General features: G+C 38.6%; 2 protein-coding genes across 2 annotated transcripts in view; one reads left to right on the forward strand and one right to left on the reverse strand.

The window, feature by feature from the left end:
- LOC138041872 (caldesmon-like) overlaps positions 1-1,138 on the reverse strand; it is a 1,560-nt gene extending 422 nt beyond the window's left edge. The window contains exons 1-2 of the mRNA XM_068887556.1: positions 1,122-1,138; positions 1-594 (exon numbers count right to left, since the gene is read on the reverse strand). The exon at positions 1-594 is cut by the window's left edge and continues 3 nt beyond it. Of these exons, the coding sequence (XP_068743657.1) occupies positions 1-594; positions 1,122-1,138 (611 nt within the window). The remainder of the gene's footprint in view (positions 595-1,121) is intronic.
- Positions 1,139-4,106: 2,968 nt separating this feature from the next.
- Positions 4,107-20,000, forward strand: part of LOC138039699 (uncharacterized) — a 229,285-nt gene continuing 213,391 nt past the window's right edge. Inside the window, exons 1-3 of the mRNA XM_068885545.1 lie at positions 4,107-4,287; positions 12,228-12,363; positions 17,920-17,980. Of these exons, the coding sequence (XP_068741646.1) occupies positions 17,932-17,980 (49 nt within the window). The 5' untranslated portion in view covers positions 4,107-4,287; positions 12,228-12,363; positions 17,920-17,931. The remainder of the gene's footprint in view (positions 4,288-12,227; positions 12,364-17,919; positions 17,981-20,000) is intronic.

Here is a 20,000-nt window from a genome sequence, read left to right on the forward strand (position 1 = left end):
TGTGTTTGTTGAGTTTGGAGGGCTTGCAACTGGTTCTTTTCTTGCTTTTTCAATTCAATTTCTTGACTTTTCAGTTTGATATCTTCAGCTGCTCTTTCTTCGAGATATTCAACTGCCTCACTTCCACTTCTCCTGCTCTTCCTCGCTTTGCTGCTTCCTTCTTCTGATTTCCGCTTTTGAGTTTTTCCCATTGTTTCCATCGCCTTTTCTCGCATATCCTCTGCCTTTCTCCTGTCTGCCTCTACCTTTTCCTTGTTCTCATCAATTGCCTCCTGCATCTCAGTGTCAGCTGACTCCTCCATGGCTCTAATTTGCTCAACTGCAGCATCTAGCTCGGTACGCTCTGGGGTTATTCCACTTTCTTTCAACTCCTGAGCTTCTTGCCTCTTAAATCTTTGAATAAGGATTCCAATATGGTCTCGAACTGCTCTCTTGTCAACAATAAAATGAGGATCTTTCACACTGTCAAGGTTGTCAGCAATTTTCTGCCACAATGCACGACGTTGAACAGACTTTTTTTTGGCACTGTATGGATTCACAAATATGATCTCCTTACACAAAACAATATCATGTAGAGGTGTCCAGCTCATAATTCTGCAATGTAAAAAATACACCAACCATTTCAGTTTCTTAAGAAGGTAAACAAGAATTCCTTCAATAATAATAATAATAATAATAATAATAATAATAATAATAATAATAATAATAATAATAATACCCTAAAAATAACCAGTTGATGCACATGTTGAACATTATTGGAACAGAAAATTCCAGCCACACAAAAACTGCCTGAAACAGCAAAAAGTTTTAAAGTCTGTGATTTTTCCATTCTTGCCTTCTGCTGTTGATAAATGTGCTATAGCCTGCATATTTTTTTAAAGATTTGCTGACTTGTAACTGTGCTTTGACTCCAAGAATAACACTTGAAAATTGTTGTCAATAACTTCTTTTTAAGGTTTTCTCTCCGGCTATTCGGATGGTCTTCACTGTAAAGGACATTTTCATTTTTGGCTTTCGCTTATTTCCCTAGCTAAATGAAGCTCTAGGTTCAAAAATACAAGATGAGACTTGCTTTGGGACGTTTGGAATACATATGCAACAAATTACCGCTGAAAACTTACTTGGGTTTCGAAGCCATTCCCGGGTAGATCCTGAAACTGAAATCAGTCAATGTATGAGTAATTCACAAAACAGAGGCTACTGCCGAGATTGCTAAGTGTTATGTCTTGCCATTCTGCATTGTTTTAACGATATTTCAGCAATTTTAGCAGATGTTTAGGGCCTCTTCATATGAGCCGGTCAACCGGGCTGGCTTGGTTTCTGAGGTCTCGCCTCGCCACTTATACTCTTTCTTATGCATAAATTTCGATGTGTTCATACGAGAAGCTGGGCTGGCCCAGTTACCGAGATGAAATTATTTCCATATGAACACTCCAGCAACATAGCTTCGCTTTCCCCGCACAGAGGCCACTTTCGCAACACGGAAAAATAGCATAATTTTTGTCTTGTATGTATTTTTAAGCGACTTTGTAAATAAAAAATAACAAAGGAGATACTTAAACATCCAAAATAACACAGGCACTGTTAATGAAAAGGTCTGTAGAAACCAAAAAGACCACCAATTTACTCACGGTCTATCAGCAATGCAAAAAGCCTTTATGTCACGTCCATCGACGGCAAGAACGCAGCACATCCAACTTTTGTTCATGCGCAGTGAAGGTCTCAGGTGTCATTTTACTTCCGGTTCTCTTTCGCGACGTCCGCGTTCCTGTATCTTAAAGTCCCTAATGTTCGCAGTAGACAACCCCTTCCTTTTCTTTTACATTTGTAAGTCCATAATTGTTGTTTTTTTCTTATTCACAGGGGATTTGACTACTGAAGAATGCTTTGAGGCAACACAATTTTTTTCCAAAGTAGATAAAAAATTTGAAGAGAGATCGCCCTCAGCAATTACCATTGGGGAATTTCACGATTGCGTTAGAATCAGATCCATGTTGATATTTGGGTAGAGACGATGGACCTTTCTTTTCGTTACGAATACGTTTCTCTCCGTTTCATATACACGTAGACTACAAGAGTAGAAACATGAAGTAATTCTTTGTGAACATATTATTTCAGTTGTGGTTTTTAATTGAGAACCTAAGAATAGATTTCTGATAAAAATATCGTTACTGAAAGTCTCAACAGCCTTTCTCAAAATCTCGGGGTATTAATCGCTGAAAGGCCGTTTACACGACAGAAAAATTTGGGTCCGGACCCGTCAAAAAAGCGGTACGAAAACATAACGTTTGCAAAGAAATGCTGGAGTTTATAAAAGTTATGAGTCCGTACCGCTTTTTCGATGGATCCGGACCCAAATTTTTCTGTCGTGTAAAGGGCCTTTAAAAGGCCGCTTACACGACAGAGAAATTTGGTCCGGACCCGCCAAAGAAGCGGTACGGACCCATAAATTTTGTAAAGAAACACTTCTTTACAAAATTTATGGGTCCGTACCGCTTTTTTGGCGGGTCCGGACCAAATTTCTCTGTCGTGTAAACGGCCTTTAAGTCTATGTTCTCCTCGTTGCTCAGTCCTTGACTTGAACTAACGTTTTTTTCTTATTTTCTTTTCTATACCGTCTTTTGTTTGTTTTGTTTCTATTTTAAGTTTTTGCCCCCAGAGAAGTCCCACGAATGTAGAGTGAAAGAATGCCGGGTAAGATATGCTGGAAGAAGATTCCATTTTTATGAATTAAGCGCGCTTAAGATCAGCAATTTTGTGCACAAGATTAACGTCAAGTTTTGATAGATGCTAGTAATGGATCAAAGAAAGTGTTTTCATCACAAGATTTCGCCGGCCAGTTTTGATGAGTTTCCGAGTCTTTGAGTTTAACAGGCCGAAATGTTTGCTCACCGTGGTGTCCGGTAGAACGCGATATTTTTATCGTATTTAGTTAATATTTATCAAGCTGACTTACTGAAATAACCCAAGTATACTGCATCAAAGTAATGGATAAAAAAATTAGCAAACCAGACGGTTATAAAAAACCGCTATCAAAAAACTCGTCAAACAGGTGGATCCGGATTGCCTCGGTCTCTATCTGCTAAGTCCAGTTTGAACTTCACTTTTTGCCGCATGTGCAGGAAAGAAGAACAGCAAGCATTGACGAAGTTAATTAAGAAATTTAGAGCTCAATGAGAATTAAACATTAAGTAGTGCAAATAAATACCTGTTTTTCAGTGCCAATGAACTATTAAGCGCTAGGAACTGCAGCTGGTGCCCAAGACTCCCTTTGAGACCTGGCCAACTTCTGATGAAGACCACTTCCCTAACCCTTGGTGACATGATTAAGGTAACGCACTTTATAACTTTGTAAGCAAGGACTGCAGGGTAATAAAGCAGAAGAAGCAGATGCTGGTGAAGGATCTTATCAGCAATCATAAATATCATTTTTAAAAAAAGGCGAGGCTGTGATAATAATGAAGAAATATATTGTATAAAGCCAATATTTCGAAGGGCGTGTACCGCGTTACAATATGAATAGTGTGATATGGCATATAATATGATCAGGAGCCCATGAGTAGGAGCTTGCCTCTCCCATACAAGCCCGGAGAGTCAACTTTTGCGCGTGTATTTCAATTTTTAGAACGCCACGAGTTCTTCGGCTCTTCACGTATTGTTTAAAATGGCCAATCAGAATAAGGTTATTGTCAAACGAAGACAAAATATAGCAAAAACAATGTATGCAAATTGTACAAAGTAATGTAACTTGATTTATTATATGGAGGAGAGTGTTTTACTGGGAACTTAACCACGCGTAGATTCCATACGCCACTTCATCCGGGACCCGAGTGGCGTATTTTCCGTATGTCACCTTTGCGAGTGTCGTATCGTTCAAAGACGTCACGATTCCCGCCTTTTTTTTCCCGCCTTTTTTCATAAAGCCCAGCCGTATTTGTAAAAGTGACTTGACTACTTAACACAACACAATAAAATCGGAAATATTCAATATTTAGTCTCCATATAATAAAAAGAACATTACACACGTTGGCTCGAAGATATGAATTTTATGTTCCGGTGGCAAGAACGAACATAAAATTCATATCTTCTCGCCACCGTGTAGGACGGCTCCTACTCATGGGCTTCCGTGTGATACAATTTATGATTTTTTTTTTCGTGTGTGAGTTAGTGTTTGAGGTCGTCATTTGCCCAAGTCTCTCCAAAGGCAAACACTGGTGGATTGATAGACAGCAGGTGAAGGAATGATGATAGTAGGGCACATGATTCCACTGCGACTATGGTAGGAAGGTAGGTAGTTAGGTGGGTAAAACTTTCTTTAAATAAAACATATGACACGCTAGCCTCAACAACTCTAAGCTGGTTTTTATGGTGGTTGTGTTTTTACACACTACAAATTAAATGGACAGTCAAAGACTAATAATACCGAGATTGTATCTCATTGCATTTTGAAGACTGTTGGCTTAAACCCGCATGTGACTAGTAAGTTTATAACTTTTTAGGTGACAAAAAAGGGTGGAGCGGATGGATGCCGTTTTTACTGATGACATATTCCTCTGGAGGGGTGTAGCTCAAGAGACAGTTCTCGATGCTATCTTTTTTTTTCTATTATGATATATAAATGATATTAATCAGTATCCATCCTTCCTGTTGATTAAATTTGCATATTATTTAACTTCGAGCATTCCTGTATGTAGTCCTGCTGCCCCACGAAAATTTTGTAAATGGTGTTACTGAAGGGAAAAGAGTCGAATCAGCTCCTGCATCTCTCTAGCTCATCGAACACAAGAACAGTTTGAGGTTACTTGATGTCACCTTTGTGAATGGTCCCACTAATTTATATACTCACATCGACCAACTAATGAGTAAAGCAAGGGGCATACTTAAAGCCAACCAGCTGTCTCTTCAGCGCAATGATTTTTTTTCAATGGACTGGTATGTCCTATACGAAACATCCTAAGTATGACCCACTTCCTTGTGTTAAATTACACGAATTTGTCTGTAGTGGAATTTCCCTAAGAATTTTAAAAGCACAGCCGATATAAGGGTTTGCTGAAATACGTAAACTTGCAACTATTAGTAAGTTGATTCAAATTTCCCACAGAGAAATTACTTGCTCCCCGCAGTCCTGCCGTTGCTATCGAATCTGAAAATAAGCGAACTTAACGAGTCGTCCTCAGCTGAAATTGAAAGCAACGGGAAAAATCCATTTAAAAACGATCTATTCCTAGCAGATTATAGCTTTCGCGTGCTAAGAATGCGATGTGTTGATCGCGTTTAGAACATTGCACTCAAGTTTGCACAGAAGCAGAGCAAATTGTGATTATTGTTATTATGAACTTCGCTTTTAATCAGTCTTTGTCATTACAACTATACAGTTCTCACTGCCTGTCATCTAGTGTTATTAACATCTTGACAATAGCCACAGCGTTCCTAATATTTTTTTGAAAGTTCCGGTTGTTTGTAGTCTGTGGGACATTTCACAAGAGGCCATTTTCGAAACAAGGACCTGAAAGAAGTCGTTGCTTGTCCTCATAAGTTACATTGTTTAGTTGTAGTAACAAACCGTGTGCCGTTTGCTGTTTGCTCCTGTCTGATTGGGTGATTGTTCTTGTCATCCAGTCAGAGAGGAGTAAACGGCGACTGGCACACGAAAATCCAGCTAAGCATCCTTGGAGCCTCGAATGCGGGATTTTTCAATATTCTTTGAGGTCTAGCGCTTCGAGTTTCGGACGGATTTCATATATAATGGTATGAGAAGAAACCTCTGGGTTTCAGATTGCCTGGTGCGTGATTTGAAACCCGCACGATGGGAATTTGTCGGTGAAAATGGGCTCGGTGCTGGAGCTTTCCACCCTTGTCTTTCTATCGGTAAGCTCAGGTGAACGTCGAACACAAAGCACTAAAATTTTTCGTTTTCACGCACAAGGAGTGCCACAAATAACACTTCAGGTTAAAATACTTCAAACAGAAGTCAAACATCAACAAAATGAAAATGGTGCAGCGACACGCAGCACGTTTTGTCATTAGGAATTAACGCAGGACATCAAGTGTTAGCGAAATGCTGTAAAGACTTGGATGGAAATCACTTGAAAGTAAAAGAACAGTTCTGCGGCTATGAATAATATACAAACTACATAAAGCGGTGTCATATCGCACGACGGTATGCCATCACCGACAGCATTGGAGCTAGGGAGTAGACATCTAAACTCTCACGCCCACTAAATTCCTCCTTCTAGAACTGTTCTCTTATTTCCCATGAAATACTGTAAGGGATTGAAACTCATAATCAGAAGACATTGTGAGAAAACCGAGTGTAACAAGTTTCAAAGAAGCATTAGTATAAGTTTCTGTTTGATTAGTGAAAATTGCAAGCTTGACTTTTATTTTCATTTGTTTCTATGTTCATACTTAAGATCCCCCATATGGATTTGCCGTAGGAAAGAGATGGGGTTTTTCGGAAGAAGAAAACGACACTCAAGTAAATCTTAAACGTGACCTGCCACAGGTATCCCACATAAGAAGCAATAGTTCTTTTACTCATTCTTCTTCTTGCCTATTCAAAATCCGGTCGATGGCGTTTTTAAAGCCATCAGAAACCAAGACTTTCAAGAATATCCTAGACAATCACTGGCAGTAAACCTTATCGCATAAAGTAAAGCGACCATATTTAACGTCGATAATTTGTAACAGTAATTAAATCGACAAACCTGAGGTCGACGGTGCGCTCATTTTACTCCCCCCTCTCCATCAGTGCTCCGTTTTACGGGTATTTAAAGCTTTTTAACTCTTTTAAGCTACACTCAAAGGAAAGAAGTCGAAACAAGGTGTCAGATCCGGGAATCGACCTCAGAACCTCTTGCACCAAGGCCACGCACTAACCGACTGTGCCATTCTTGCTCATAATTCTCTCTTGCCCAAATTGATGTGCTTGGATCGATGTACAGTCCTTGCTAGAAAGGTTCTTAAACCTCTCACCCGCGACAAACCTTAATTTGAAAACAAACAAACAAACTCGAAGAAATAAATTTATAAATAACCGCAAGTGTACGTAGTTATTTCAAAGAATTTATTCAGAGTATCATGTTACGCATCTGACAGACTACCTCTCCTGTAGAACCGAATTTCTCAAGTTAAAAAAAGAATCAATAAAGGCGAAGTGGCTGTGACCGGAAAACGGCCCAATAGAGAAGCCTTGTATGCACTAGAATTCCCATGTGAAAACAACAAGACATCGATGCCTTGGCTCAAATAAAAACCTTGGATATGGCTTAAACTGAATAGGAAGTTTTGTGGAATCTGTGCCGAATAACGATTTTCATACCGAAGGTGTTCCGTGAAACTGACTGTTTTTAAGAGAACAGTTAATCAGGAAATCCTGATCAGTTCTAATTTTCTGTAATGATATGACACTTAAGGTAGAGTAAGTGTATGTGCATTTTTTCTTTAAATTTTTAAATGTTTTATTCGTGTCAAAAGTCAATTGCCAGAAAAAATCCGGAACTTTCCATTAAGAAATTTCCCTCTCTTGTACTACCCTGGAATGCGATGTTACAACGCCTTATTATCCAATTTCCGCTCTATTACTTGTCATGCAAGTGGTCGCTTACGGGAGGTCAAATAGAAAAGAGCCTTTCAAAATATTAGCTCTAATAGTGGTAGCGGTCGCTTAAGAGAAGCTATCGCTTACAAGAGGTATCAAATATATTGATTTTTGGAAACTTTTGTTATTTTGGAAAAGAGGTTCGACTGTATCTGTTTTTAGTCCCTTGACTTACATTAAGTGTGCATTTTATTTATTCAAGAGAAATATGCATCCCACGGTTAAAAACTGGTCGCATGTCTTTTCCTTTTTCTTTTTCCTTTTTTTTCTTCATACGCGTGGTCTGATATGGCAATTAGCCACGAATGTGCTTGCGTTTCTCGCTGAAGTTAAGCCCTGTTGGCTGGAGTTAATGTACTTGGATGGGTGATCTCGCGTGGTTGACTTTTTGTTCTTGTTTTTCTTTTCCTTTTTCTTCTTCTTTTTCGCAGTCACAAATGACACTTTCTTTTAAATTCCATATCCTGTGGAAAGTGTTATCAGAAGATCTTTTCCAGACCTGATCCGCTGTTTGAACTCAGCTCGGAGAGAGCATGAGATATGTTATTGCGCCATCATGGCGGTTGTATGACATTTAGAACATTTTGCGCGATTTCGAGGATGGTACCTACCTTTTTGGAGTGCAGAATTGACGCAAGGAAAGAAAACTCTGCTTTTTTGGCTCGATCATGGAGCGGATGAGGCGTCAAGTTTACGAATTTGTTGGAACAAATGTAGATAGAAGTTGCAGGTCACCAATGTGCAAAGGTAAGAAATATTGTGCCGTGCAATATATAACTTAACATCACATCACATTTTCGGTACTTCTAAAATTTGCAACATGGATCGAAACGCTGAGACGTTCATCCCTGGCGGTGAACAAGTCGAGTTCAAGTACAGTCGATATTTTCAGTGTCCAGTCTAAGCTGGTACAATCCACAAGGCGGCGTTTCTAAAACGATGGTAAGGGTAAGACCAAGGGTAAGGGTAAGGGTAAGGATACGAATACAGAAAGTATCCTAAATATGCATAAAAGCTAACCTTAAACTTTTGTTTAGGCCTAATTAGGCCAAAGGTTAGCTTTTATGCATGTTTAGGATACTTTCTGTATACCCTTACCTTTACCCTGACCCTTGGTCTTACCCTTACCCTCGTTTTAGAAACGCTATCCACAAGGTGCACGTTTACATTTCATTACACATGGAACACTTCCCTTTTATCGACAATCAAAAAGTTGTTTAATTGTAACTGATATTTGTTAGTACTGCCAATACACGTCATTATAACATATATTAAACAGAATATATCATTAATGTCACGTTAAATTTGCATACTATAGTTATTTTGAAGCGTTTCAGAGTGTATGGAAATTTTTAATTGCAGTTACCCGGTGTGGTTTTAATTTTCCATTAGATAGGCTCAGTTATTGTTGAAAATGTTAAAGTTAAAGAAAGAGTTTATTTTGTTATTATGGGTGGAACCTAGCTATTGCTTTATACCATCTTGCATCATTCATAATTGTCAATAATTAGAAATGAATGCAAGGTGATCATTATTATTCGGTTAGAAATATTTGGTCAATGACAAGTATTGATCAAGAATTCGAAATTACGGACCTTCAAGATTGTTAGCATTTATTTAAGGGTAAAAACAAGGTTTAATTTTTTATGTTTTAACAAAATAGTTCTGTTCTGTGAGAGTGTTTTTAAAGCTGTGGATAAGAACACTTGAAAATGTTATTTGTTCCTGATTTCAAAGCACAAAGAATGCAGACTAATTTTAGCATGTGATTAGTAGACAATGAAGTTTATTGTGAAAACTTAATTCACTGTCTTACAAATAATTTAATACTTTCATGCCAGGAAACTACTTTGGGTCAGTTTGCAACTTATTTTCACTCGCATTATTTTTTAAATACACAACGGTTACCGTACAACGAAAGGCTGGTTCACAATTGACATAAGCGTCAGAATTGTTGGTGTGAACAAGGAAAACATTGGAATGCCAAGAATACGAGAACTGAATACGTTCAATATTCTTCAGCTTTTGCTCTCTCAGTGTTATGGTCACTTAAGCGAAGTGTAGCCCGAAGTTTAATTCTACTACTACTTTTCACCTCTGCTCACTATGAATAAAAAAAATGTATTAATACTAGCATATTATTAATTTTGTTTGTGTACAGTGGTGGCCATACAGCAAACCTGTGTACACTACCAGACTACAGTACCAGACTGTAACTCTGCTTGCAAAGAAGACATGAATTAACCAATCCTACAAATTCTTAGTCCAAAATTCTAGAGAATCAGAACAGTATTATGCACACAACTCACCAAATCAAACAACAAAAAACATGCAACATTCATCCAGTCATACATCTTAAGGATTTTGCTTTTTGTGCAAATAGAATATTGCGAGGGTTCTTCTCAGGACACGCATATTGAACGATTGGACGTACCATTGTTTTATAACCAGTTATTATTGCCTCTAAACATTTCCCAAAAGCACGCTTTAGTAAACTAAGAATTGTGTTAGCCTTAGCAGCAACTGTAAGTACATGCGTTTTCCAAGATAGATCGGATTATAGTAGGACTCCAAGGTGTTTATGTGTATGAACTTGATTAAGTTATGTGGAATTGATTTTGTATGAGCACGGAGTTGGACTTTTGGACCTTGTAATTCTCATACTTTCACATTTCACAGAGTTTATTCTCAAAAGCCATTTATTGCACCAGTGTGAGATCCATGACAAACTATCTTGAATAGGACAGGAGACATCAGATAGATTGCCAGAGTTGAGCAATGATCGTCAGCAAACATATAGTAGAGCGTGGAATAATGAACACCGGATTATTCCTCTTCACCTCCTGATAGAGTAAAGGGGTTTTGTTTTCACTGTTTGTGAGTAAGCTTAATTTTAATTCAGTTTGTACACAAACCAAAGCAAGTAAATGAAGTGGCCAATCGTCATTCAGTATTTCAAAGAAATCTTACCTTAATATCCTGACATTCCTCGAGAATATTAGTAAAAGTAAACTCCGATCGCTGTTGTGTAGAATTACATCCACTGGCAAATTCAGTGGTATCAATAGGCCTTATTCACGATAGCCGCCATGTTGGTATTCAAATTGTCATGCAAATTAGCCATGTGTTATGCTGGGAAGCAAACATTGGAAAAAAGGCAAATAGCAGAAAATCGGCTCGTCGAAATATTGAAATAACATTGCTAAAAGTACATTTTAGAATTTAGAATTAAGTACCTTTTATAATAATTTTATATCTTTTGATTGCCTTTGACATTTTCACTTTCTGCTTCGCTATCTGCTAATTTTTCACTAAAAAAACATTGAAGTAACTTGGGTAATCATTCTGTTTAATTTTACTACTTAGGTGATAAACATTCAATGAACGTGAAAAACATCATCTGTGTGCCTAAGATGTTCGTTATAACCTCTCGAACTTGTGTCGTTTGCCCCTCAGAAGTGTGTAGCTAATTTGCATGATAATAGCAAATCCAACATGGTGGCCATCGTGAGTAAGGTCTATATAACAATTATTCCATGAGCTAGCCCGAGTTGGATATGAAGTGATAAAATAACCAACGAGCGCGTAGCGCGAGTTGATTATAATCACTTCATGTCCAACAAGGGCGAATGGAATAACTGTTTTAGTAAATTCTCAAACCGGGTTTTGCCGCCGATGTTTATTTCCACAATTTTACAAAGCGTCCGGAAAGAGCATCATGGCGCACTATTTTCCATATGACGTAAAACTTCGACTATTGGCTCATAGTCGGAGTTTTTTAGCCAATCAAAAAGCTAGAAATGCAATAGTTGGAGATGAAAACTTACTAATAGTAGATAACCTTTATTTCTCTTCTGTATAACAAGTGGCAGCTACTTAAATTTACAGGGTCATCTTTTTGGTAAACTTTCACCTCTTTCCAAATTTTATCTGTGACTAAGCATGGTGGCTTGCTGTAACTGGGCAATTTGTGTTGACTGTTTGTGCATCCCACGGAAACGCTTTTAGGCGTCTTGTTTTGAGCAAGTTTTGAAAAGTTCTACCTATTTGCATATATAGCAGACAGGACACTTCAAGCAGCTTTCCCGAGGAAGCTTGTCCCGAAAACAATAGAATGTGTTTGGACTTGCAACATGTGGACTCTTCCATCGATTACATAAGCAGCATAGAACTGGTGAGACTGCAGTGGCCGCTCGGAGGTGTAATGTAAAATAAGGCTTTTAGTTGAGGCAATTTTTAAAAGTCGCGGCCCAAGTCTCACCTGTTCTATGCTGCTTTTTGCATGGAGAAACAAAAACGTTTGTCTACATAATGTTGATAGCATCAGTAATGAATTGTAAAAATAGAAAGAAGCTATAGGGGTGCAGTGGTTCAGTGGTTAGGGGGTTGGGTTTGCCAGTGCATGCGGTTGTCCCGGATTCAACTCTATCACGCTTTGTAAACAGCCAACTGGTTACCTCCTCCCACTTGGGGTTCTTAATCACGTTTCTGTTAAAGTTGAATCAATTGTTTCTTTTTTTATTATTAAAAAGTGGGGTGCCTACGAATTAGCTTGATAACTAAATGCAGTTTCACTATAAAGAAAGCATTTACTTTTTTTGCATTTACATATATTTTACTTCCGCAGCCGTCTTTTGAGATTTTGCACAAGAGACCAAGGAAAAGAGCCTTCGGCGATATAGCACTTGACTTGTTCATCGCGTGTGCCAATTGGGCCTTATCGCTTACAGCGTCCACAGAAAGGCCGTAAGTTCTCATGCAAGGTAGGAAATAGTTCAATGACATCTCAGTTTAAAGGCTTTAGGCAAGCCTAACTGTATCCCAGCATTGTTTTAAGGTTACTTTAGTCGAAATGACAGTATACATTTACGAATGTTGTATAATGCACATAACGTAAGGTTTGGTAAAACATTTAAGAATAGAACTCAGCGATTTCAAAGTTGTTGAGCGACGTTTCGAGGACTGTCATGAAGCTAATTAAAATACTAAGTCGATTATTGAGATAGATATATATACATGAAAGAGGGGGGTAAAAATATCGAGGCTTAGGTTCTGATAAAATATAATAAATCTGTTGTCATGCAGAGAGTTTTGCACGAACGGATCTGATTGCGTGTTAAGTTTGAGTTGTGTTTTTCCTCAAGTACAGCATCTCGTTGACCAAACAGCATTCCTTTAGAATTGTAAACTGGTCCTGTAAATGCCAGAATATTTGTGTTTGGCGATACGTTGGAAGAGGCACCAGGAAGTGTAACCAACATAATCTGCATCACACAGGCGGATCACATAAGCATATTTATAGACACTAGGCAATGTCAGTTATTGGTGGCAGGTTTGGCCTGTGTCACTTTGATTTAATCAATAATTTTATTTCTTGTAAACACATCATTGCGTTGTCTAAAGTTTCTAGGCTGTGATCTGTGTGATGACGATTATGCTGGGTACACATCCCGGCATCTCTTTCAACGAATCATTGAACATAAATACTCTGCTATTGAAAATTACAGGACTCGGCTTCGACTCCAAAGAAATGCCGCAAAAGGACGTACTCTTTGATCTACGAGATGCTGTACATCAGGAAAATGCAACCCAAACTCAACACGCCAAACTTTTTACCTGACAGTAGATTTATGGTAGTCTTTACGCTTGGCTGTTAAGGAAGAGTTAATTAAGAGAGGCTAAGTTTTACTTTGCATCTCATTAAAGTCGGAAATTTCAGACGATGCAAGCATGAAATAATTGACTTGAAAACCATCCGACCGACCGGCGCCAGGAGATCCAAACATGTCAATCACAGCTTACTAACATGCATAGTGCTTAAGTTCACTTGAAGTATTTGCATTATTTGTGTCTAATGCATTAGGTAAGAAAACAATGACTTGACTTGATATTTTTCCAAGTTTACTTACAATCTGGTGTAAAGACTACTATTATGTTACCAGAAACAAACCCTTAATATTTTCACACCTCTTTAATTTAAGTAATTTAATTACCTTGATAATCGAAAACATCGCTCAGCAATTATTTATAACTCAAGTATAATGATATGCGTATGAATAGCTTCGTTCTTCAAACGATGCTGGATATTCTGAAGTCCCTTACTAGCGCCTGGTCGCCAATGATGTTGAACATCGTAACTACCACAAGGTCTCCTCTCCAACACCAGGTTTTCGCCTCAAAATGTGAACGTTTCAAGCCATAATCTCGAGCGCGACCATAAAGAAAAATAAATTTATCACATCGAGAGAACGTGACTCTTTTCCTCGCGTTTTACGTCACCTCGCAGCTCTTACAAGGTCTCACCTGATTGGAGACCACCCTTGAGGTTTAACAAAAGAACAAATAACAGAAACAATGGACCCTAGGCCTAAAACAAAAGGGCTGCAACTTTATCCACTAGGGTCCATTGTTTCTGTTATTTGTTCTTTTGTTAAACCTCAAGGGTGGTCTCCAATAAGGTGAGACCTTGTAGGAGCTGCGAGGCTACCGGGGTCGTTTTACTCGGTATTAACATGTTGTTAATTATAATTTATGTTAATTTCCGCTCTACTTGGGGGCTTTTAAAAGCCAATGAAAGAAATCATTCAAAGAAACCCAACTACAAATATTAGCTTCTTTTACAAGCGTAGCAAGACGTTGAACGAAATAGCAGTCAGACCATGACCTGAATCAGGAAATTTAAACTATGGATTCCTAGTCCAGCGCGCTGATCTATCGGTACTCTGTACTCTCTTGGAACTAAAGCTATGATGCAGTATATATGATGGAGCACTAGAATATCACAGGCGAAGCAATACGACTTGGAGCTAAGAAATACGATTGCCTGTCTTTTACCTGTTAATATATCTTCTCGTGCTTTCGCAAACGAAAATGAAAATATCTGACCCCGCGTTTTTTTGAAAACAACTGAACATGTTGGCTCAGGCTAAGAGCGCTAACGACTGACTTAGGAACCAGTTTTCCGCTGAGATCACACAGCTTAACAACTTGGCACAAATGCGCCAGGCTCATGCATTCATACATGCTTTACGTACTTTACTATCTAAACAAATGTACATTTAAGCAGACCGGCAGGTCGCAAAGGCTAATCTAGGGGCCCTTTTATATGAGGAGAGGCAGCCCGTTTAAACGGGTTAGCCTGCTTTACCGATATCTCTAGTAGTGCTTCTTTTCCTTTGTGAAATTTCGATTCCTTTAAATGAGATGGGTAGGCCCGTTTGCCGCGCTCTCGGTAAGCCAGGCTAGAAAATTGTCATGTAACTCTCCAGCCCGGTTTCCCGTGCTGAAAGACGTTTTTGTGTGCATGCGAGTTCCTCGGACCAAGATAAACGCATCCTATGAATGAAGTCAAAACCAAAATCTCCCGCAAGTTTCATCAACAGCCTCAAAACCCTCAAAGAAAAGGTCTTTTCGATGAGAAACAGAGACGATCCAGTGCTTGTTAAAATGCAAAACAAGTATGGTTTATATACGGGTCTCGATTTCGATTTAGTACAAGGAAGTTCAAGATGGCACCATGTTTACTTCTAAAACTCATTAATAATTCATGATGGGTGATACAAAAGAAATGTTTTATTAATCAATATCTGTATTTCTGATACAGCTTTCTCTTCATTTACATAAATGTTTTCTTTCAATTTTCACGGTTAAAATGTCTTAAAGCACCAAAAATACCTAGTGTACATTAACACTGACTTAAATGCTGACATTTCATAAGCACAATACAATATATGATCATGTTCCTCGGTATGGCGGTCGGACGTGTAAGTGCTGCTCCGCCGAGTATCCTTTTAACCCGCTTGTGTTTCTTATTCCTACCGCTCCGAAACCAGGATATTTGTACGGCGAAACCACACGACTACATAGATTGTAGTGTTTTTCTTGGCTTTCTACGTGAAAACCCGCAAAGAAATGGCCACGTGTTCTTTAGTCCGTCTTGTTGTGTCCGCCATTTTCGGAACTTTGCAAGTGTAACAGAAAGATTGAAGAAGAAGGTTTTCGCTCAAAGTAGGATACCCTATTACAGCAATCACTCCGCGGTGTTCAATATTGAACGTATCATCTCCCATGGAGATGTCCATCCTCACCCGTGTCCGAGCCGCGCAAGTAATCGCAATCATGACAGCAACGTGGCTTACGGAAATCGACATCGCAAATCTGATATATCTATCTTCTATGCTAATTCAAGAAGCTTAGTTAACAAGACGGCCCTGTTGGAATTGGAAATCGCTACTTATCGTTACGATATTATGGTTTTCACGGAAACCCATTTAGACAGCACAATAACAGACAGCGAATTGTTTCCTTCACATTACACGGTGTTCAGAAGAGACCGTCCTTACAATGGCCGTAAAGGTGGCGGTGTGTTAATAGCTACGCGGGATACAGTTAAAGCCTTCCAAAGAGAAGATCTTCTATGTGATTCTGAACTACTCTTTGTAGACATTCTTGTTTTAGGAAACGGTAAAGTTAACTTAGGGGTATTCTATAGGCCACCCAAAAGCGACATAAATTCTTTGCTGGATCTGCAAACAGCTCTTGATAGCGTTCTTTCGACACTAAACACCGACCTGCTACTCTTAGGAGACTTCAATATGCCCGAAATAAACTGGGAATCTAACTGCGCCTCAAGGAGCTGAGACCACACCACGCTGCTATGCGAAATTATTCACGACAATTTCCTTACCCAACTAGTCAAGGACCCGACTCGAGAAGAGAACATCTTAGACCTAGCTTTTGTTTCTTCGCCTGACCTAGTACACGACCTAACCGTTGGTCAACCTTTTTCCGACCACAACTCGATAAATCTTCTTCTATCGAGATCTTCTTACGGGGATCGTAGGTCCGAGAAATTGGCCTATTCCTTCAGAAAGGCGGACTGGGAACATCTTCGGAATCTCCTGAATTACACCCCTTGGCACTGTGCTTTTCTTGAAGACAACATCGATCTTGTCTGGTCTGCATGGTCGGATCTGCTACTATCAGCTGTTGACGAATGTATTCCAAAACATCAAGTCAAGAGATCCACAAATGCACCATGGATTGACTGCAAACTTATCAAACTCTGCCGAAAAAAGAAACTACTCTACAAGAGAGCTAAAAAATCGTCTAAGGAATCTGACTGGGTCAATTATCGTAAGTTTAATAATCAGCTAAAAAAGGTGTGCAATTCCGCCCGATGGCGGTATATAAACAATCTGACCGAGGAGCTAAAATCGAACACTAGTCAGAAGCCTTTTTGGAGTTATGTAAAATCCAAGAGAAAAGGATCAAGCGATTTAGAATCCTTGAAAGTTAACGACGAGTTTTTAAATGACGATATTAGTATTGCAAATAGCATGAACCATTATTTTTCGTCGGTATTTACTGTTGAGGACCAAGCTAACATTCCAGATTTTGATTATGTCACTAATCAGAATATATGCAACATTTATTGTTCCCCTGCAGGGGTCGCAAAAATGTTGAAAACTTTGAATATCTATAAATCCCCTGGGCCAGACGGCATATCGCCACGGATTCTGAAAGAATGTAGTCAGGTGTTATCTTCTCCGTTGGCGTTACTTTTGAATACATCTTTTTCGTTGGGTCAGCTACCAACAATGTGGAAAAACGCCAATATTACTCCGGTGCACAAGAAAGGAAATAGGAATCTTAGAGAGAACTATCGTCAGATTTCACTAACGTGTATTCACTAACGTGACCTTGGAATGGATCATTTTCCCAAGAAGATTCGTCTTATCGCGAACTCCAAAATAAGGTTGCAAACGTCAAGTCACAAAATGAGTGTGGGGTTTGTCGTCTTCATGTTTGCCGGAAAATGGATATTGTAATTGACGGTGTCACCTTAGTTCACAGGTTGCGAACAGCTGCCATCTTCGTTCCATCACCAGCTATAAATAATAATAATAATAATAATTATAATAATAGTGATATATTTAATGATTTCTATAGCGCTATTACACTAATTAACAATTAGACCCATAGCCAGCAAAGGCCTACGGGTCAATAGACCAGTGGCCCTTAAGTTTTTTTGATCTTCTTTACATGTATTAACCTCATTCCACAGTTTAGGACCTGCAACACGTGCCATGTCCATAAGTCACAGTACTTAATCCTGGGATACAAAGCAGTTCTTGTGAACGAGATCTTAACTCCCGAGCATAAAAACGTTGATTTAAAATTTCAGAGAGAACAGGGAGAAATATTACACCAAGTGAGAACAGAGAGAAAGACCATCGAGTGTCAAAGGGTGGTATGCAAGCCAAAGCTAACACGAGCAAATTCAGTAATGACGGTTTGTTTATTTATTTCTTTTGAAGACTGAATGTAAGATGGAGAGAAGAAGAACTGTCATCCTAAGCTGGCTTGTCCTTGCTTTCTGTAAGTACTTTTTAACTGATACAGATGTGCTGATTGCTTTTTTCAATGAAAAATATAACTCTAAAGCAATTTACCCTTTAAGGAATCTTAACTTGGTAGAAGAGGACGTATTTTTCCTTTTGAAACTCTAAAACTCTAATAATACCTTCAAGAGGACAAAATAGTCCGGACCGGAAAAAGCTTTTACTGATGTTCGTTTTGATTACGCTTTGGTAATTACCTTATGATCATTGGTGTCTCATTGCACCATAAGGTCCAACTCGGAAGAAGGACTACCTTTAAATTTTCACTTTTAATCGAAACTTTTACAAAATTCTGAAACCTGATTGGTTATCAACAGCCCTGATTTGTAAAAGTAATTGGACTGAGTGGAGTGCAATTCAAGGAGTAATCGTGCGAGTGATTTGAGCCCCTATTTGTAATTGGCGCGCGATCAGGTTGGTGTCGAATTACATGTATCCAATTTGAAATTGGATTCCTGTAATTGGACACCTACGACATTCGTGCGTCAATCACATGCATTAGGGTGGGGTATTTCTTGCTGTTTTCCTACTGTTTGCAAAACAGATTGAATATCATTTAAACTTTTTGACACAAAAAGATTGAATTACTTCTCCTCGCGTTTTGTAATAGTTACGATTACGTCATTAATCATAACCAAGCTAACCAATCTAATTATTGTGTAGGGTTAATTGTCCGTAATCGGATACCTCAAATCGGACAGTTACATCAGCCAATCATATTAAGTGCACTCAGCTTAATTCACCAATGACAGAATTTATAACAATAACCATAGCAACCACCACTTACCCTACCAAACTGGGGATTTTCTAAAATAGCCAAATTTGAAACATTGGACAGTGAAAAAGGAATACATTAATTTTGTTTTCTGAGAAATTGTAATGGTTATGATTAATTGGTAACAGGACTTTGTGTCGTCCAATTTGGTCTGTAATCATACTATTAAACAAATCGGACTCCCGTTACGCGGTCGTCAAATTTGGTTAATCACTTGCACGATTACAGACCAAATTGGCCTCCACTGAGTCCTATTAGCATTATTAATCATAATCATAACAAACACCAACGCGGAAATGGCCCATTGGACTGTTGTTTGCGTCATCAAGCGCGCGCTATTTGTACTTGAATCTTTTATCTTTCTCCCGTTGTACAGAAGCCGATTAACGCTAATCCCAGATTAAAAAAATAGCCAAGAAGTTCATTTCTCTATTCCCAAATGCTGTTCAACGCTGATATTAGGCAAAACTTTTCATTGGCAGAAGTCCATCGTGAAAACCAAAAATAAGCAAAAGAACCTTTCACCAAAACGTTGAAAACCTAAAACAAAAGTTTACGCTAATCCTGAATTAGGTTAATCGGCTTTCGAACAACCGGGCTAAGAGGAAAGAAAAGAACTAAGAGAAGGGGAAAATCTAGAAATTTTGTCACCGTCATCTTCTCGAATTTTGTAATAGTTACCATTAATTGATAATCGAAATTACTCGCCCAAATACTCACTAAATTGTACTCCAGTAAGAGAGGATGAGGTAAGACAACGGATCCCCCATACAAAGGCCTCTTCCAATGATAACTTTTTAAAATCTAATTTTAGTCGTGCAACTATTTTTAGAGCGGCCCCTTATTGGCAAGTTGTAATGACGTCATGGAATTTTAAATATGCGCGGCATTGGGAACGAGAAATTAAAGTGGGGCATGGGGATTCGTTTTCTTACCTCATCCTCTCTTGACTCCGCTCGGTCCTATTACATTATTAATATGAAAATTCCCCTGTGTAGACAGCCGTGCATGGCAGGAATAGACATCCTTAAAAACTTTGAAATAAGTTTAGGATATTTACTGATGTGATGTTTTATATTTTTAACAACACGGATCAACGTTATCCATTTTGGTAATATGATAAACTAGTCGCTTTTGTGACGTATCTTTAAGTTACAGAAATAAAGCTATTTTTTTAGAGAGGCACCTGATTGGTCAGTTGTAATGACGCAATGGGATTTTA

This window comes from Montipora capricornis, chromosome 3, assembly GCF_036669925.1.
Source record: "Montipora capricornis isolate CH-2021 chromosome 3, ASM3666992v2, whole genome shotgun sequence".
NCBI classification, from domain to species: Eukaryota; Metazoa; Cnidaria; class Anthozoa; order Scleractinia; family Acroporidae; genus Montipora; species Montipora capricornis.